The 21,838-nt window shown below is 36.9% G+C and overlaps 1 protein-coding gene across 3 annotated transcripts in view; it reads left to right on the top strand.

Moving 5' to 3' along the window:
• BCAR3 (BCAR3 adaptor protein, NSP family member) overlaps positions 1-21,838 on the top strand; it is a 114,352-nt gene that overhangs the window by 16,592 nt on the left and 75,922 nt on the right. For 2 of the 3 annotated variants that reach the window (XM_080407065.1, XM_080407067.1), the window contains one exon: positions 21,666-21,775. In XM_080407065.1, the coding sequence (XP_080263191.1) occupies positions 21,689-21,775 (87 nt within the window). In that variant the 5' untranslated portion in view covers positions 21,666-21,688. Of the gene's footprint in view, positions 1-21,663; positions 21,776-21,838 lie in introns of those variants that run through there. The other variant, XM_080407066.1, reaches the window with a different exon arrangement.

Below are 21,838 nucleotides of genomic sequence, written 5' to 3'. Positions count from 1 at the left end.
AATAACAAATAATTAGGTGTGCTAGCAGATGTTTCCGAACCAACTTTTTGTGGGTTTAAAATTTGGAAAGGTCTTAATCTTGGATCTTAATTGTAATAGTTATTCCTCAGTATGCTAGTACTGTTTTTTAAAATTTGGAATTAAAAGAAATGTGATTATGTGAGAGTAAGGACTATTCTCAAATCCAAAGAGAATAAAATAAAAATCTTCTCTGTAATGATGTTGTATTTTGAGATAAATGTTTATAGTAAGATCTTATATTGTCTGCATTTTTCATAAAAATGTTCTGTGTTAACTGTCTGCAAATTAAGGAATCTTTCTTAAGTTGCATAAGGTTTGGCGCAATTTTATTTTTTTCAGGCATCTGAATTAGTTTTATATATTTTTGTTAATCTGAATTATTTGGAAGATAATCTTATTTTAACGTATGTTTTCATCTGCCTTTGAAAAAAATAAGGGAGAATCTTGAGGAAAAATACAGGAATATGTGGAAAATCTTTTGTTTTGTAATTGATAGTTTTATGTCAACCTTACTACCAAGTGAAAAGATGCAGTGATTGCTTTGAGAGAGAGACGGAGGGACTGAAAGGATTTGAAACGTGCTATGTAGACAAGTTTGCATGTAAATGCCTGTGATCTAATACTGTTGCAGTATGGTAGAAAAGGCTTAGGAAAACAGCAGCTGTAATACCCAGTTGGTGTAATGTCTGCTTTTCCACTTTTACAGCAGTAGTGCTTAGAGCTCATTTCGCATGACTGTACTTGTTTCTGCTTTAGGAAAAATGTTGCATGCAGTCATGGCACAAGCATAGACTTCTTTGTGAGGGATGATAGAGCGAGCCATGCTAAAAAGAGGTTTTCATTTTAATGTTGCACCAGTAATGGTCTTATTTTTAGCAAAAACATAACTGGAAAGAAACAAAGAACCTTCTAATGATAGCTAATTTTAAGCAAAGAGATATTTAAGAAGTGAGTGTTTCACCGAACTGTATAAAAAATACAAGGATTTTCTTAGATATTCAGACAAAGGTTTCTTACTCTTAAGTTACACCGATTGGGTTCTAGTGCTTCTGCATATTATTTTTGGGGTGGCAGTGTTGTGCTTTCGCATAATGGGATCCTGTTCTTTACGTACATCAGGAGCGTTTCCACAGTTAGTAACATTACAGAGTGGATTTTTTCTCAGAATGGTAACTAACTCTCAGCACCAGTCAACACCAGAGGGTGCCAACATGCAATACATTATTCACAAATGCCTAGTAAAGTAGTGTTATATACATATTATACCTTTTCTGAATATTGTTGTTTTGATCTCTCTCAGCCTTTTCTTGTTTGCGTGTTCACCACCATGATACTGTAATAGCAGAGTGGCTAGGCACCACCAAAGGAAGGTTTTTCAAATACACAGATAAACTTAACTACAGCAGCGATTTATGTCATGGTCTTGTCTTGCTTGTCCTGGCTTTAGTTCTACGTGCGGGGGTCAGAGGCTGTGGTTTCTATTTCTGTATGCCATGCTGTCAGCACAGGAAGAAGTTAGTAAGAACTTTGAAATGCGTTAGTAATTATTAGGCAATACCACGTGGTGCAATTCATTTTACCATTCCCTTATTTATGGGATGGTTTTGTCCAGGCTGAAGCTTTTAGTCTCCTCCATGTAGCTACTGTGCTTCGACACAGAGGGAACCAAAATGCAAGTACTATTGATAGAGGCAGATGCATTTTATGAGCTTAGAAATTTGACTTCCAAGAAATGAGATGTGCCTTTGTACCTTGGATGGCAAAAATTATAAGGCACTGTGACCGAATGACATACATTCTTAGGTGGTTTTTATTTTCAAAAGATAAAGAATACTATACCTGATGGTCCCTACTGCTGAAATGCAGTGTATTTCTAAAGTTGGTTTTAGTTCATCAGCCAGCTAGGGAAAGAGACATATATCTGGCTAAAGAATACTCTGAGGCAGTCAAGGAAAATCATTCAGCAGTTTGCAGCCATTATAATGGTGGAGTGAACTGGTGAACACTCTCTGTGTATGTGCATTTGATCAAGTGCTTGTAAAGAAGCAAGTGCTTCTTTCTGTGCTTCTCTTTGGTCACACTCAGTAATAAACTAAGTTTGTGTAATAAACAGCTAAGTGTAAAAATCTTGAAAGCAATCATTAATTTCATGCCCATAAATATTTTTTTCCTGCCCAGCAGCTGATTGCAATCACCAGTGTCAATGTGTAGACAACTACCTGATTTATTGCACTGAAGATACATATCTTAGCACGTTATTGGTTCCTGCAGTAAATTATGCCTCCAGATTGTGCAAGCATTGTGTAATCCTTTGCAGTGGATTATATGATTGGCATGATAATTAGATGCCAGGCTAAGAACTGCTTTTGTCATATAAAAGGGTTTCTGAAAAGAAGGAAAATAATCTAGTCACTGTTGGAGTCTTTTCTGTATACTTCTAATGAAAGGCCTGTCACTTTATTTGTTGGAGTAGTGTCATCAGATTAGTGCTGCTTTCTTAACTGTGTCTAATCTTATTTCGTTTAAGCATCATGGAATATTAAAAAAAAATAAACTAATGTAGCATAGGTTTGTTTTGAAATAAAGGGGAGGTAGCAAGTCAGTAGATACCAGCTAATCATGTTTAATTAGCTAACGGGGATTTTCTGAAGCTATTAAGTAGGATGTGAACTAGCAAATTGGATGTAGGCTTATTAATATATAGGGAAGTTCTCGTGTGGAAACTGGAAACTTTAAATCTGACTCTGTTTTCCTTTATACAGACTTTTTTTTTTTTTTTAATTTAACAGAAATTAGTAAAAAGTTTGTCTGTATATTTTCAGTAGCTCCCTCAACAATGTCAAGTGTTTCTTTTAGTCCCCTTCCACCACACTATGAAATCAAAAAGATTGATGTTTGCTTTCAACTCTGGCAAATTTGCAGGAAATAAAAGATCATAAAAACCTCAGAAATTCCTTAACGTATCAATATATCAAATGCAAATTGAGTGAACTTTGCAGTGTTAGAGCAGTGACCTTCAACCAGACTCTGAGTCAAGAATTTCTGTTTCCAAGGCTTCTCATTCTTGCTGAGTATTTTCCTGGCATAATGTATGGATCTTTTGTGGTGTGTTGTTTGCTGGAGAATGAATGAAGGCCCTCTGGCTCATTGACCCTACTGTCTCACTTGGGATTTGAACTATGTTGCCAGAAAAGAAAGTCCAGTGCTCTCACTTTCAGTTCTAATCCCCTCATCATTAGGCTTGCTATAGCAGTTCCCTGTTGCATGAGTATTTTTTCAACTATAGAACCTAGCGGCAGTTTCAGAGAGTCAGTGAAAGTTGAGTGGTTTTGAACAATAGCTGGCATTTACGGAATATCGTATGGCTGTACTTTTGAAGGTCTCCATTGTCATAAACATTTTGTACCTTAGAATAAGAAAAAAAAAAATGTGTATTATTAATAATTTCATTTCACTTCCTCCGTGCGCTGTCTTTCTTTTTTCAGTTTGGTTGGTCTCTTTTTGTATTGTCATTTTCTCAAACAGTTGAAATTAAGGATATCAGATATATTACCATAACACCGATATGAAAGTTATGGTAGACTGAAAAGTGTTGTGGATTGTTTGGGGTTTTTTTGCGGGGTGTGGTGGGGTGTTTGTATGTTGGTTTTATTTTTAAGAAGGACTCGCTTTGTACGCAGGTAGATACCATTTAAGAAGAAAAATACTGTTTTCAAATGTAACTGTCTTGTTTTCCAAATCAAGGAAATAGGAATTTCCTTGGAATAGATCATGGCTTTTTTGTTCACTACATATAAGACACACTGGTAAGAGTTTATAAATAATTATTAAAAGGATTTAATTCAAAAAATATTAATTTGAATTTATAATTAGACCTAAGTGGGGGTAATTTCAGTATGACCATTGAAATTGCACATAGGTTCTGCTTTAAATTGTATAATTACAGTATAAGTACAGTGATTTGCATGTGAAATTCATTTTGCAGATCCAGAAATACGGGTAATCTAATAGGTAAGCTAATCTGGTACACATTTTGCTAATGGAGTAAGGAACAAACTTGATTTCAAACATTCTTCACAGATTATTTCACAGAATTGCCTTCTATTTATTAACCACCTGTTAGGTCTGGATAGCTTACTAAGAAAACAATATAACCCTGTTTTGACATAGTTATTTTATTATATAGTTATTTAGACATAGTTTTGGGGAGAACAGAATAAGTTATTTTATCGATTTTGTTTATTGAATTAATCATCCAAGAAATGGCAAGGTTATGATCTGTATAGTTTGTAACCTTATTAATTGATGTTATTAGAGTAAATGGTTATTAGTAACTTTAAAGAAAAACTATTATTAATTACCGTAAAGTTTGGGATTATTTTTTTTTAAAAAAAACCTCAGCTGAGGTAATTGTCTCAATCTGAGAAGAGTTAAAGGAGCATCAAAAAAGGTGGCACAGAAGAATATGTGGAAGCCTGACATTCACCTGTAGCAGAGGGTGCTGTTTAACACTGGTCATGGAATACCTTCATCAGTTCTCTAAAATGGTAACTGAATATTCCATTCAATCAGAGATCTTCTGCCTATTTCCTCCAGAATGAGAAACAACCAGGATTTTTAACTTTGGTATAATAAATACTTAGATACTGAGATTATTTTTAGAAATACCAGTCCCTACTCCAGAATTCCTAATTTCTGCTGGCCTCTCTGTTTGGTGCCTGTCTTTTAGAGGTGTTATGTACCCATATCTTTGAGGACTGATATCGTTGTCATTTCTTCTTTAGAAATCAAGTCTTACTATTTTACTGTTACTTCTAAACAACTAACAAAACTTGAAATCCAGTTACGGCTTCAGCTTTTTCTGAACTTGCTGCTGCTTTATTGCATTGGCAAAGGACCTTAAAGCAGCTTTGAAATGGCATATCTCAATGTTCTGAAAAGTGCTACATGGTGCAAAACCATTGGAAGCTTTGTGACACAGTTACAAAACCTGGAAAAAGTGGCAGAAACTTCGATGTTTCATTACCTAGGTAAAAGATTAAAAATGGGAAGATTTTGAATCCTAAATTTTTGAATCCTACTGTCGAGTAGTGGGTTGATATATTTTAGACTGATCCTACTGTTTTTAAATCTGTGATCCATGTGCTTGTCTGAACCTCAGTGGTATTTCAGCAGTATAGTTTCCTATCTTTTTCTTAACCTGCATCACAACTCTTCAGAATATTAATGATTTTTTAAAAGTCTCACACCTCTGTTGTTAACTTTCCCTCAAGACCTGGCAAAATAGAGCTAATAAAAAAAACTGTCTTGAAGAAGGCATCACTTTACCAGGGATTCAGTCAAAAGACATCATACCAACTGATAATTCAAGTATGTAATTCAAGTATGGAGGGTTTTTTTAATAATGAGGAGGAAAATTGTTTCTTAAAATTTAAACCTATTACCTAACTAAGTGCTGGTGTACTTCTAGAACAGTTAACGTGTTTACAGACTCTTCCACTAGTAAAACTGTGCTATTGCTCATCTAAGGGGAGGGAAATTCTAATCATTCTTTGTGTTTTTTTTCCCCTCTAATCCTGATTTACTGCAGGCTTTCAGATCTTTGTTTTGGTCTGTGCTAGATTCCTGTTCTCTTTTTTTTTTTTTACTCTTTACTAACTTCAGCTTAAAATTTTCATGATGTCTTCATCTGGCTGGTTTTAACTTCTGTTTTTCTTCCTCTTTACTGCATCTCACATTTCTCTGTTTGTGCCTTTTGTACTAATGCAGAGTTTGTTTTGTACTTTTGAAAATACTTTTAGAAAGACTTCTCTAGAAGTGAAGACATCTATGAACTGGTAAGAGGGAAAGTGAAAAGTAACAAGACAAGACAGTTTGAGGAGGGGGATAAAATAGGGTTGTTTACTTATACCTTTTGCAGTAAAAGTTAAAAAGATCAGAATTGGCAAAAACAGTTTAGGAAACCTCTGTCTGTGGAGTTTGGGAACCATCAATAATCTCTGAAGTGAAGGAAAGAAGAGCTCTAAGAGTGGTATTTTTTCATACAGATAAGAGGTAGAAGTCCTCAAGTGCAGGTTCTTGACTGGTGTTCTAGTCTTTCTGTGTACAAGCTCTGTTTGTACACCCATGCCCAGCCATGTCATTAGAACTGAGAGCAGAAAATTACCTCACAGTGTGAAGTATCTGGTGGAAATACTTCTTTATAATGCAGCTTAATGTACTTGGGAGACTTTAATATAGTCCTCTCACAACTACGCAGTTGATACAATGACTATTGTGTTACAGACAGTCCGGGTGTACTTTCACCAGATTTCTGGATGTATCAGTTAATGATAGCATGACTTTCAAGATTAACATGGCTACTTGGGTAATAAACTTCAGGTTTTACAATGCAGTGCTATCAGTCTTGATACTTAGCTTACCCCCTTGTTCCAACAGAGAAAGAGCCTCCCCCCCATGAGCCTAACCTAGGCTCACTTGGAAAGCCCTTCTAAGAAGCCCTCCAGGGTAGGAGACGAGCTGGGTTCTGGTTTTGTTTCATTTTGTGGAGTAGTGCTGTGGATGTCCAAGTCTGTGTTACTTTACTTTGCATGCAGATTTACTGTTGTATTGTAAACACTTAGAATGTCTTTGAAATGGGTGGAGTATAAATGAAGGAAAATATATCAAAGGAGAGCAGCTGTTGCTACTGCACGGAATTGTAAATGAGCTGTTTCTGTCGTCTTTTGGTCTTCTAATGAGAATACTTAAAGCTTGAGATAGATGCCAGAGGAAAAGTTTAATGAGTGAAACTTAAGTGCTTAAAAGCACTGAAGCACTCCTTTCAGGTTGTACTTGATACAGCATAAAAATTGTGATGAGGAGTTTATCTGGTAATTGCAAGATTAGAGACATAACACAATCAAAGGCAAAGTAATACTACAGGTGGAAACCCAGCGCTTCACCTGCAGTGCGTTGGCATTTTAACGCCATCTAAGATACACTTGTGTCACTCAGCAGGTGTTGGGATATTGGTGCAAGTTCAGGGCTTGGCTGAAGCAGTAAGCTTCGCTCTGAATCGCCACTCGGTTCCTGTAAGTTATGCTTGAGAACCGAAGATGTACTTGATGGTGTCCTACACTGCAGCGGTATGGATCATCCTTCTCTGCGCTGGTGCTGTGTTCTTGCAGCAGATTGCTCCACGATACGGTGAGGCAAGGCTGGAGAGCTTTCTCGTGAAGAGCTCAGCACATAGCACAGTGCTGATGGAAGCTTGTTATGAGGAATGCCACAGTACAGAAATCAGCAGGTAAGGAAAGCTCGGTGGAGATGACAGAACTCAGCAGAATCTAGCCTTTGTTTAAAGAGGGTTGGCTCGTGGCTTGCGTGCAGTAACGCTGCATCAAGGAGTAGGAGGGAAACAGGAAGGGACTAGAAAGAAATCCTTTGGGCTATCTGCAGAAAAACCAATAAAACTCGTGTGTAGACAGACTTGGTAAAGAATGAAGTTTGGTACCACAAAATTAATCACAAATACTTTGAACAAATTTGAATTGGCATCACAAGTTCAGACTGGCTCAGCATTTTGTGTTATCTACCTGTGGTGTTTTTTTATCTGGCTCTAGGAATCCTGGCACGGCCTTTACCGTATCTTCAAAGGGAAAGGAAATAGTTCTTTGTTTATCAGACTTGCCCTGTGTTCACAAAAATACAACTGGTAGCGTTTTTACATGTAAACTCAGTTGATTCAAAGAAATTCCTGACTTGCCACCAGTGTTTTCTCCAACTAGAACCCAAGTATCTGTAACACTTCAGCTAGCTAGTTCTTTGGGTCCAAAGGTGTAGTAGAAAAATAAGCTATTGCTTTTTGCACTTACAATCAGATGCTAGAACGTAGTAAATAAAGCATCTGACTCCTACAGGCAGATTGACTTACTAAGAAGTTTGATGAGATTGTGACCCATACTGCCCTTTATGGCTGAGCTCCTCATAAAGCAGCTTTTGAACTGTTGCAATTTTTAGCCCAGGTTCTAATGATACTCGGAAATTTTTTTTATTGCAACGCAAGTTACCTGGTCTTGTGAGTTCTAGACCTAAATGTCATGTATGTAAGGACATGCAGTTCGGAAGAGGGAGAGAGCAACAATCTAAAATTAAAGTAGAATTTAGATTACAACGTTTGTTCCAGCTTTGTGTCCGATGCTCTGTAGATCATTCTCACTGAATACAATAGTTTATTTTAATAAACCTGCTTATTTGGACTCAGTGATCTTAAAAGTCTTTCCCAACCTAAAGAGTTCTATGATTATTGATTCTCTTCAGGAAATGCACTCTTTTTCTTTTCCTGTGTAATTTTAAGTTGATTAAAAAGAAACAAATCAGCGAGTGATTTTGCTTTCTGAGGGGGTTGCGTTTACCAACTAAATTATTTTTCATTTCACACAAAGTTAATTATTTCTGTTATTGCTTGTTATGCAGCTTTATGAAGTATATCTGGATGTAGCAGCTAGTATGTTATGTTCTGCTCTAAACCCCTAAACAGTTCTTACCACTTCATTAGCTTTGCTAGGTAACCAGATATCTTAAGCAGTAGATGTTTTTGCCATTAACTTGTTTTAGAAATAATACCAGGAATTTTTCTAACAAATTATCATTTGCTATGATATCAGTTTGTTATGTTTTATAAGGAAGAAATATTTTTATTTCAAGGTAATTTAGTTCAATGCAAAAAGTCACAAAATTAGCCTTTTCATTTAGCCTTTAGCTTAAATGAAAGCAACATGGCTTAGCAGGAATGTATTTTTCCTGTTCACTTAGGTCTTATCATTAAGTATGTTTTGTCACTAGGGTTCTGTTGGTTTTGTGAGATTCCTTACGTAACTGGAACAGTTCATATGAGTAATCAATGTGAAATGTTTTGTCTAGTGTCTTTTCATCTTAATCCATTATTTAAATAAATATAAGTAGTTTACATTAGAAGTTGTGCTTGAAATTGTAAAATAAAAGTGAACAAAAATGGGTGCATAGATTAGGGAAACGTACTAGGCATGGCTTTGCAGCTTGGGGTACCAAACTAATGGGGAGGAGTGAGCGGCAGAGGGAAGGAAGAGACAACTCCTGCTGTTAACTACACAGTTCAGAGGTTTAGAGCTGTCAAGCGGTAAGAATACCTGCACGTGAGAGCAAGGGCAGGTAGGGCCAGGACCACTATGTCGTTGCAGAAAAGGAGAAATCGAGCTCAGATAAACTGAGTTCTGTTCTAATCCATTTCAATGCAAAACCAGCAGGGTTTGCTTGAACTGCCTTTATCAGCATCTGAAGCTAAAAAGGTTTTTGGCACTGGTGTATGTGAGGAGTGCCAACACAGTCCTTTCTTTTGTTACACTGCAATATAGGGGCATAATGAAGCACAGCTGGAAAAGAGCATGTGTTTGTCCACTGGTCATAATATCACAGACACACACCTGTAGTCTATTTTGTTGTTATTATTACTGCTGCCAGTTTGATTCTTAGAATGAATCTAGCTTGGTAGCTAAGGTATTACTCAATTCCTGGAGTTAATTGGTCAGGTGAACATCTCCGTCTTTAAAAAAAAGTTACATTGTTTGTAGAACAATTTGAAAGAAAGACCTAAATTTACCATAAAAGCATCAGAAGGCGAATGAAAAGCATATTGTTACTAAACAAAAAATTGTGGGGCCTGATTCAGGAATTCTGTGTGTATAAGCAGCCTTATTAAAAAAATACAGCAGCCCTACTATTGTATTCCCATTCTGAAGGGCAGAAGAGGTGAAGACAAATCTATTCTGTGATAAAATGTTTCAGAAACGGAATTCAGAAACTACTAGTAGTAACTAGTAGTTAAAGAATTTGAGACAGGCTCTTGATTTGAGTGGTACTGGGTCTGCGTATTAAAAAACACAGATCTGCAGGGGGGCAGTTGTTTTCTTTTGTTTGTTTTGTAAAAGAGGACTATTTCACATATCCAGTTTAGCACTTGACAACGCAAATGGTAGACTTGGTGCAGTGGAGGTAACTTCTGGGTTGGTGGCTGAGGAATTGAAAGAAGCAGGACCAGGATATTTTAAATTGGATTAGTCTACAGTGAAATTTTTCCATGGTATCACAGCTGTAATTTCATTTTCTCTTGATCCCCTTTCCCCACAGAGAGCTTAGCATGCTAGCTTTAACCAGATTTCTGATTATATGGCATATGCATTTACAGTCTGTTTCTGTTGGGTGCCGTATAGGCTCTGGCTGTTCAAGCTGTGAGGCAGCTGCGGAGCCTTTTCACGTACTGGCTCCAGTTCAGCACTGCACGAGCACTTAGGCTGCTTGTGATCAGCTTGAGGTGCAGGTAGAATGAATTCCCATCTAGCTACAAAAGACCACATACACATACAGAAAGAGGAAAGACTTGCTAGACTGTAGTGGTCAACACTTTAGTTGAAGTGCTTGATGATCTTAGTTCTATTTAATTATTTAACTAGAGTCTGTCACATACGCACTGTTAAAATTAGCCCTGCTCTTCAAAATACCTGCTAAGTTGCATGTACTGAATAAATTTAGAGGTTTGTATTAGACTTTTCTGTTGAAATGCTAGGTTCACTAATACCTTGTTCACCTCACTGCCATCGGATCACCTGCCAGGGCAAATCTGTCTTGCATTGAGCATGAACATTTACCATTTCTGTCAATCAATAAGCATAGACAGTACAGCATTCATGTTAACTTTAGGCCTTTTGTGGGAAGATGGACAATAACTAGTCTAGGCATAGACTTAGGGAATTGCCTGTGTGCTAGATCAAGTACTGTTAAGGTTTGTGAGAGTGAAGTGACACTTTCAAAATTCTGTGAACTAATTTGTACCAGTGGAGTAGATTTGTGCCAGATCCACACCAAGTGAAATGCAAGAGCATCTGTGTGGAACAAGACAAAGTGTATCAGTCTCTTCGTAGGACAAGCTTGTGCTTATAAAAGTGTTGTAAGAACATGAGTATACAGAAATACTTATTACCCCAGGATATCACCACAGCTGGTTTGGTAGTTCATTGTGTAAGGATTTTCAGAGGTCTCTGTTGTCTCTGTGTCTTTGCTTTAAATAGGTTTTGATTTGTTGGGTTTTTTTTTTCTCTGCATGTACTGTCCTTTAAGCTCATTTGTGCTTTTGCTACCCAGAACATCTGTGACAGCATGATCCCCACTGAATAAGATTGCGTGAAAAATTGCTTATTCTGTTTTAGAGCTTTTGCTTAATAATTACAAATATGTTGATGTTACAAAGTGGAGAAAATTGCACTTATGTAAGGAAGGTAAATGAAGGGTGGATGGTCTATGCCTTCCATAAGCAGTACATAAAGAATGATGAACCACTGTCCTAGTTGTTTCTTGTAAGCTACTGATGACAGTTATTGGCTGCCTACCAATTGATAATACCTGAAGTCTGACATAAGGGTAAAGTAACGTGTGAAATGTCTGGAAAACAGAACTGTGTAACAAGAAGAAAACCAAATAGATATATTCCATATAACTGAATTATTGTGGCCCAATAGTTGTGAGTAGATGTTAAGGCACACGCTTTAATTAGCAGTGAATGATAATCTGCTGTGTGGTTGCTGAGTCGGTATGTATTTAAGAACTGATTGGTGTTTTGTAGACTCTTTATCTTTACATAAACGTTGGCCAGAACAGCACATACAAGTTGAGTAATGTTGTGTGTGTGTTTCTTAATAGCCTGTAATAGATTTGCTAAATGTTGGACTGATATAAAAATGCAGGTTAGAAGTGACACTTCAGTGCCTAGCCTGCCAGCAATATTTATGCTAATGGTTTCTTTTCAAAGAATTCAGTATCCTTAAGTCCTTCACAAAAAATTGTCAAAATTTTACCAAAAAATATTTTGATTATGATAGCTTAAAACGATGACTTGATCAAGGAACCATGAAGCAAATCAGGGATTAAAATAAATGAATGAAAGTATTGATCATCTGCTCAGTATATTGTGTGATACTGCATCTTCCTGTTAGCTCTGTCTGCTCTGAGCTATTATTGTAAAAAACACTCCTCTGGGTTCAGACTGAACAGCATGTGTAATGTCTGTGACAGTTTGAGCCCTTGGAGATGGAATTGGTTGAGCACAGTAGTCTATTCAGATAAATGTAGGGGACTCATTCACATGGAAATCATTCCTGGCACTGCTGATACAAAGTGTGAGTGAAAGAGGAAACAAAAAGGAGCCACAGAGGGCTGCACTCCCGGCACCAGTGTATCAGCAAAGCTTCATTGTTCACAATGCATGTAAGTTACTTTACATCTCATCAGTCTCACCCAAAGTTTTAAGAGGTAGGGGTGAGACATAGTCCTACAGTAAAAGATTACTTTACATTCATTTGCAACCTGGTTCTCATTTATGTGTGTAAATAAACCATGATATGCTGTTACAGCAGCAAACTTTCAAGTGAAGTGATTTTAATCTTCCTTAAAAGCCCGTGGATGTTCTTCTGTAGTCCTGAAAAGTTGGATGAGTCTAGTATCGGTGAAGAGGGTAGAAAAAATGCAGAGGTAGCCGGTACCAGCAAAAGCCTGGTGTTATACCTAGGAAATCTGTATTTGTCTGAATTTTGCGGTCAGATAGGCTTCCACTAGGAGGAGTTGTCATCATGCTCTTACGCTGTAAGGGTGTCAGACTTGTGCTTTAATCCTTTAACTCATTTGGTGGAAAATGCAATTACTTGTAGTTACAATGTGAAGTATCTATAAAGTCCAGCAATATCTGACTAGCTCGTTGTACTTGCTGCTGATCGGTATTAATACACATACGAAAGGAAGCTCGCAGCTTGTGATATCTTACAAGCAAACGTGTTTGTCATTAGGGCAAAATTGATTACCTTTTCTGGAGATTACAATTTATTTTCAGTTTCACATTTTCCACAGAATATTGTATTAACTTGAGAATTTCAGAGGTTTATATTATGTTTTTATAGTCACAGTTAAGGGAAAAGCTTGAAATGAAATGTCAGGATGTCTAGAAGGAGGCAAGAGGGGGAAAAAGTTAAATCTCATATGTGCACATTCTTAGGATATTTTTGTTTAGTTGGTTTTTATTTAACACGTTGCAAATATTATGACTTAAAAATATGGTGGTTTAGAAGTTCTAATGGGACATAAATTCAAGCAGTAACTGTATTACATTAAATTTAAAGTACAAATGAAAGTGTATGCTTCCTTTGATCTGTTTGCTACTAGAGTGTCGCAGGAGTTGCTACTCCAGCATCACATGTGGTGATACACTGTTTTGCTTTGTTTCTCATACTGTTTTCCAGTACTCATCTCTCTACTGGCATCATATTTAATGATTTAATGAAATATATATGTTTTGGTAGTTTTTCAGCAATACACTTTTGCATAAGACTCCTGTGGGGTAAGGAGACAGAGACCTTAATCAAGCCAGTCTTTTCATTAGGAGAAGGGGACTGATTAAGACTTGTATCAACTTGGTATGTTTAAAAGACTTTCAGATTGTTCTAGAGCAAAAGAAAATGGATATTTATACTTCTTGAGTATCGCAAACCAGAACTGAAGTTTTTACATGCAGCTTTACTATTTCTCTTGTCAGAGGGCCTTGATTTTTGCACTGAATCAAACAGCTGCAGTGACTTAGAGTGCTGCCACTCCGCAGCTGTCTTTCCCATCCCTTTGCCATAGTTGTTTCCACAACACAGTTGGCAGAAATAAGAGAGTCTGTACCTCGTTTGCTGTATCTTGAAGTTCAAGATGGATTAAAAGGGTGCATGTTTACGTACAGACTGCGATCTGGATGGCAGAGGAGTCCATAACCTGCAGCAAAATTTGAGAGGAGATTGAATGTCTCAAATTCACACTTTTGCTGCTTGACCGCTTCCTCATCATTGCTTGACTTGTGCCAGCCCAAGTTTTTCTGTGGCTGTTCAGTGAAGGAAAGAAGAGACCTGATTTGACTTGGAATAGCAACCCGTTCCTCTGCGTCATTTTCTCTGCCAGATTGAGTCTCTGAGCCCCTTCACTGCGCAGCCAAGGAAGTGCTAGTGCTGGCACAGCAAAGAAATCCGTGCAAGGCAGAGCCAAGCGGAGTTGGAGGTTAGTAATAAATGGTAGCTACATAAACTGGCTTTACAAGTGGTGCCACCAGACATGTAACCATAGCTGGAAGCAACTGAAGACTGATGGTTGGAGTCAAATGAATTCGGCAGAGAAAAGCAAAGCGGTGTTTAGACAATCTGTTGGAATACAAATACATTTCTTCTCTATTAATTTTTATTCTCATCTCTGGAAAGCACAGTAGCTAAATGCTTGATAAAACTATAAGAAAATTGTTCTTTTACAATATATTAAGGGCATATTTGGTAAAGACAAGGTATTTCCACAATTGTGGACAAGTTTAGCATTTTATGTGGACAATACAGGTAAATATCAGTTTATGTTAGCAGAGTCTCAGTTGAATTAACTTTAATGAGGTTTGGGTAGAAAAAAGAAGGAAAAATAAGATTAAACACACACAAAAAAATGTGTATCAGTTAGCCAAAGACCTTGGACCTTTTTTTTTTTTCATTTGGTCCAAAACAAATGTTGTTATTCAAGCTTTTTTATTATCTGCTGAAGTAAGAAAATCTGTTATTTGCTTCTTCAGCACAGAAGGCAAAATTGAAAATGCAAATACATTTCTAAATTTTTTGAGAACGTGATATACAACCTAACGAATTTAACACCATTTATGTCAGCCATTACTGTGTACTGCCAGCAGCATGGTATGCACTGCAAATGCATAGTCCTTTGGAGTGGTCTAATTTATTTGCTTAGGCTGATAATATTTAGGATGCCAGTTGCTTCTACTCTACTAGCTTACCCCAAATTACTTAAAACCCCGGTATTTGTTTGCATACTCTATACATACAAATACATTTATTTTAAATAGCTGATGTGACTCATCACATAGGAATGTCAGTCTTTGAATCTGTTTTAAATTGGATCTCTACAAGAGAAATTCTGCATACTTTCCTCTGTGTTTCAGCAAAAATCACGACCAATCAAAATAATACACTGGAAAAAGTATAAATGTAATGATGAAAATTCGGCTGTATGATACTATTTACGAAAAAGTTAGAATTTGTAATAAAGCTGACTGTAGCTAACGCCTTGCTAGCTCTAGCACATAACATGTGCACGGAAGGTTCATCACGTTCAGTTAATTTGTCCTTGTAGTTTTCTTTCTTCTTTCTCCCAGCACAGTATGAGGTTATGAAAATGAAAGAAGTACATTAGGTGTGTGGTTTGACAGATATTTTATAAATTGCTAATTACTATTGCCTATGCTCTTTTGACAGCCTTCATTTTTTAGATATTTTAATTGTAAGGCTGCATTTTTTTCCTTTCTGTAGTATGAACAACACTGAAAGGGAGTCAATGAAGTAGATTTCTTATGTCCTTTTTGTGGTCAACTTACCGAGTACCTGCTCATGCTTTCCCCTTGCCCATATACATACACTTCCAGATTTTTTCTGAGATCTGCTCAGTTGCCTGTTCCACTTCCTTCACATGCTGCCTTATGGAAATAGCTTGATCTTACATTTTCTCCTTTTCCAGTACTGTGATAGCACCTTGTCTCTTTTATTACTATTTTAACTCAGCATGCTTACGTGGTACTGAGAATAGTTGTATGTCAACAGATGATTCATAATTGTATGGATGTAATTAGTTTCCAAGAGAACTAAGTATGTATTTCACCTTACTAGGCCACAGATTTTCTGAACTGAAATTGCACATCTTTATGTTGTCTTAAGTAAATGGATCATCCACATTTTTTCCAATTATTTACCTCTTCTTGTGTTTTTTCTACATGTTATAACAAGGATTTATCAGAGGTATTACTTTTGTATGTTCTATTTTGTGAAATCATCATCACTGTAAGAACATTAGCCTTTTTTTTTTTTTTTTTACATTATGTTCTTAGGTTTTCTTTTTCCCTCTTCACCCTTGATGCCCCCTGTATGTGGTTTGTACATAGGTCACATACCCATCTGTGACATTTTCTTACATAAGATGTTTTTTAATGGAAGTCTAGAGATGGAATCTGACTGTGGTAATTAATGCATGATGAGTATTTGTTGCCTGTTATTCCTTTTCATGCAGAGTTAACCAAAACTTGAAGGTTTTGCATATTGTTCCTATTTGAAGAAAAAAAACAGTGGTGGTAGCTTATCTTTGATGTCATCCAGTTTATATGCAAGGTACCAAGCTCTGTTTCTGGTGAAACAGGATTTTCAGTCATAGTTTCCCACTCCTTTCAGCCGCAGTCCTTGGCTCAAGAAGTGCTTTCTGTGGACTGTCTAGTGCCAGTATTTGTTTGATTTGTGTCCTGACACTTTGATTCTGCTGATGGATTGCTTTTCAGGTATTTCTGCTGCTTCTGTCTCTTGCCCTGGTCTTGCAGATGCCATTCCCTTTTTCCTAGCAGAAAAGATGCAGACGGCTTTTTAATACACTGGTTTTGATCAGTGCATTACCAGCCTATTATGGCCTTATTAGATTAGGAGAACCATGCTTAAGTCTTAAATAGAAAAATTCTGGCTTTCATTTAAGGCAGTATGCTAGAGCAAAACTTACGGAAATTATGGCAGTTTAGCATTATGTATTAACAGATCCTGGGGAAGAAGGTTACTTTTCTGACTAAGATGTTACCACTGCCATCAAGATGGAACAAGCTTTGGGTGATTGACCGGTATCTTCTGACTTTCTCGCTCTGCATCTAGTATTCCTTTTACAGAACAGTCAGCTTCTGAGATTTTTCCAAAATACACAGATTTATTGTCTTAATCTGTACTACTGACAACATGATTTACACTTGGCAAATTGTTTAAAGAAGGGAGAGGAGAAACAGAAATATGACTCGAACTGCAAAAGAAAAGATAGTTCTTTTGTATTAAGATGGCAAAATCTCTGAGAGGTGGCATCGCAAGCATGATGACCACTTCCAGCTTTTCTGGTTTTTTCATTTCTGCGTTCAAAACCTGGCACTCCCGTGGCAGAAGCATTCTGCCATTCAACCATGCATTACAATAGAGTATTCAAGAAATACCTGTCTAAATTGCTTAGTTAAGCATAAATAGTTAAGATGTGATCAGCAAAGAGAGTATACCTTTGCTCAGTGTTATTACTTAGCGCCACAGTAGAGGACCTGAGGTGTACAGAATGTTGTATTGGAAGGTCAGCTTTATTGAGGCTGCAATTTAGAGGGTTTGTTGATTTCACTGATGTCAAAGGAAAATAAAAGTGCATCTGAAAATGAAAGTACATCTGAAAACAAAAAAACCTGGTGGACCCTTGATTCAAGGGAGTTAGTTAAGAAGGCATGCAAAGTTCAAGTGATGAAGAAAACTCTTAACTCATGAAAGTGTCCAATAAATCAGTTTTTCCTGATAAATGATTGTGTCACAGCAGGAGGCTAGTCTTAAATTGGAAGTACAATATAAGTCAATTTTGCTGAAGTAGAAAAGGCACAGCAAGAGAAATTGCTTTCCAGATGAGATGAAATTGCTGGCTCACCTGAGTAACTTTGGTGGGGACAGGATTACACCATGATAACAAGGCTTGCTCCTTGTCATATTAGGGCCTGAATTCCCAAGGGAGGCTGAAAAAGGAGCATGAATTGTTGTCCCTGGAATACTGAACTATATCCACACAATGACTTGGAGTTACTTGGCCTTGGCATCTCTGTAAATATGCACATACCCACTTTGCAGAAATTACAGTGAAGCTAATTTGATGAAACCATAGCTGAATTAAGAATCTGGTATGAGATATCATTTACCTTGTGTCTGGAGTATAACAAACCAACATCACCAGCAGCATCTTTTGATAGTTCTGGGATATTGTGGTAGAGGAAAAAAGAAAGCAATGAATTACCAGTATAGTAAAGTCTTGCAGTATGAACAGTTGGATTTAAAAGTTACATATAGAACACCTTTCTGTGTGCTTCTGCTTCACATATGCCCTGATAGGTATGACTGCAACTGCGAGCGTGTTATGAAGGTAATACAGAAAAGCACTCTGAGAGTAAAAGCAAAGTTCAGTTCAGTAGGTCAGAGTGCCACCCTAGGAACCTCCTGTTGTTACCCATTTGATAACTTTCTGGCAGCAACGTATCTCAAAAACCTCTGAACAGCTGGTGTTCAGAAACAAAATTGTACAAACCTAGGTTGGATCTAAATTGTTTATTTTGATGTAAAAAACCCTGAAATTGTATAAATTATGTGGGTAATACTGCAAGGCCTTCCACATAAGGATTTCAGAATACTGTAACGTCACTCCTGAGCTCCTTAAGTAATAACAGAAGCAAAAGTCTCACTCAACAAATGAGAGCAAGTCATGGAGCAACCATGGCTTTATCCCATAAAAATCTGGTGACCTGACTAAACTTATGATGACCTCTTTATTGCAGGAAACCTGCGATATATGGGAAGTGACAGTGTTTAGAATGGGTAAATAGAACATAGATCTGGTATTGCCCTCCAATATACGCAGTCATCTTAGATTGTTGTTTTCTTCCTTCCTCTGGAAAGGAAGGGTATTCATTTCTCAGTGGGGAAAAAATATGTGTCCAACATCTGCCACACACCTTGCCAGTGTGTTTATAATCACATATGGGATGCTAAAAAATGATGGCATTACCTGCCCTAATCAAGAGTTAATCCTATTTTTAGTAATAAAAATAAATAGCGTTAAGAGTAGAAGAATAATAGGAAACTCCCTCTGCCTAAACCAGTTCTCATAATCATATATTTAGGGTCATTTACAATTTATTATGTAATTCCATTTTACTCTTACCATTTTTACTTTGCACTTACCATTCAGATCAGGCTCTGAATATATCTTGTGTCCTGACCACTAGGTTGTACCCTGCATCCAATTAACAGTGTAATATTGGTTAAATAAGAGATGTTAATGTTTCTGTCACCTTTCTTCACCAAACCTGCCATTAGCAGAAGGATCAGAAAGGAGATTTATGGGTCCCCGTCCCCACCCCCACCCCCCCCCACGCCTTTCAGCTGTAGGAACAAATTTTTCGTTAAAACAGTAGGGGAAGAATCTGCACAGGTGTAAAAAAATAAAATAATCCCATTCAGAGGTGTAGGTGCATTGAAAAAAATGCATCTTGGATCTCTTAATGTCTTGTCATGCCAGGTTGATATTTTCTGCTTGCACTTGAATTTCCTTTTGTATGGGGATTTGGAGGCGGGAGGGTTATTGGTGGTGGGGGAGTTGTTTGTTTTCATTTTATATAAATTAATAACAGCAAATGCAGCTGGCCAAGTAAGATTAGATAGCTGTTGTTTATCACTATATTGTTTAAAGAGAATGTTGCTATTCTGGGATTCCTTTCATGCTTAGTGCAGAATTTCTCTTTGTTCTGGAATGGTAAGTGTGGTGACTCTCGAACAATTCTTGTAGATGTTTTTAAATTGTCATGTAAACGCATGGAAGCTAAGTATTCAAAATGAAATATAACATTTGTAGTCTTAAAAATATATTGCTAGTGAAGTTGTTAAACCGTTTAGGAGCAAGTTCCTTTATGATAACAAAATTAAAGGCTGTGACTGAACTAGAAGTGTATGAACCAGAAGAAAAACTATTTGTTCATGGGTTTACTAATGTCCTAACCAAAACACCTAGCTGTGTTTTCCTTTTATCCCTCTGAAAATCTTTTGCCTTTGTTGACCATCCTGCAATCTGAAAGTAGCTGTTTAAAGCAAGCAATAAATGGAAGATTTCAGTGGCTGAGCTTGTCGCTTCACATAAGAATGTTCTCTGTGGCTTTAATGTTCCTCAAATAAATTCTTTTGTGGTGTGTCTGTTAAATGTTGATATTTTCTGATCAATGTTACTCTACAAGATGTTCTTGGTTACTGTAATACCACCATTTTTTAGATGTTTACTTGTCATCCATAGCCTGCAACGTTCTCACAATAATAAAAATCCTGCAATAAAGCAAGTAATATAGCAGAGTATTCTGGTTGGATGATAGAGGGATTTCACTATGCCATTTGCAGATAAGCTGGTTTGTTCTTTAATGGATCATGAAGTGACAAATTCCAAGATTACAGCTTCTGCAGTGTAATGGTGTATGTGTCTCTGGAATGTGACCTTCTTTCCAAGATTGACAATTGAGACAAGATTTGGAGTGGCTTCCAAAGCAACGTTTGGTCCAAAATATTGTATGTCTTACTAACAGTACTTGTCCTAATTTAAGTGCTTTTAAAATATTTCTAGGAATGTATTGTACTTTAGCGCAGGTAATACTGCTACTGCAGCCTACCTTTCTGCAGAGCAGTGGTTTTTGTTTTGCAATTTGTATTAAAACAAACAAAAGCTTCGACACTTTTCTAGTGTTCCAAGAATTATAAAAATGCTAAACAGCTTTCTCTGTCTGTCAGAAAGCCACGCTGGCTCTTTGCTGACAATAACATGTCAGCCTTTGGGCAGGTTCTTGTCACATGTTCAGAGTAGACCTGTGTTGGAACAAGGGGGTTGTGACTGGAAAGTTGTAATTCCAGTTGGTTTATACAGAGGTAATGAGCAAGTACTTTTCCTGAAGTATAGATGAGAAGAAAATCTTCAAATAAAAAGATGTATCAAAAGTCTATGATGAAAGACACTGCATGTCTGAACATGAGCATTTCCTGCTTCTGGCATCAGTGCTCTGCTAGGAAATGCTTAGGTCACAAATTCACAGATTTAGAATTGGGCATCCTTGAATTTACTTAAGATATGCTCAAACTTACAAATAGAAATCTCTTCAGAAACTCAGCAATTCTCTGGAAACGTAAGTATTTGTTTATGTAGATCTTACATAACTGCTTACATAGAGCAGTGATGTTGGGAGAATATTTTATGTGTCTGTCTTGTCTTCCTGTGTCTATTGTGTCCATCTCAACATCTGGGTTTTATTTCATTTTAGCAACTGAGAAAAAAGTACCAAAAATTATTTATTTACAGCTAACTCAAATTCAGATGACATCATGACGGAGACCAGACTGTAACAATCTCTCAACTGCTTTTGTTGTAGCAATATTCCATAACAGGTTGACTTTAGCTATGTTCATGTTGGACAAACACCCACCACAGAATCTTTTTAATTTTGACTGTCTCACAGAATATGCAATTTCATTCACTTTGTTTGTATTCTTACAGATAACGTTGTTCCTTTTGCTGTTCCTCTTCATTTTTTACATTTTGTCATATGTGTTACACGTGAGAAGAATGGCATTGTCACTGAATGAGCGTATTGAGGAACATTCCCTTTGGATACAAAGACTGAGTATTTTATTAATTGATACTACAATATTGAGTGACTGTTGATTAATCTTCTAAAAGATTAATTCAGCTGTGAGAGCTCAACAATAGTCTTCAACGTTCCCTGTTTATATGAAGATTACAATGAAACAATTAAATGTAATAATCTTAATGCATAGATAACTACCTATTACCAAGCAGCCAAGAAAGTATTAATTTCTTTGGCCGTGATGGTAGAACCAGATGGCTCCGTGCTATCAAGTGCTTTCTGCATTGTTCAGTTATTTAACATTCCTAAGCAACAGTATTTTTAATTTGGTTTTGGTTTGGGTTTTTTTCAGAGTCAAAGGCATTGTGAGGTGAAATGAAGTGTCTGCCCATTTTTAACTGGCTGACCCAGCTTGGTCTTGCAGAATATTGCATGCTCTTTGAACAATATGACGGCATAGAGGTAAGAATGGGCTTTTTCAATAAAATTCTTGAGACTATGTCAAGCAAGATGATGTAATGTAAG

The sequence above is a fragment of the Falco punctatus genome (assembly GCF_963210335.1).
Source record: "Falco punctatus genome assembly, chromosome: 11".
Taxonomy (NCBI): Eukaryota; Metazoa; Chordata; class Aves; order Falconiformes; family Falconidae; genus Falco; species Falco punctatus.
This window is presented reverse-complemented; position numbering and strand designations above follow the sequence as displayed.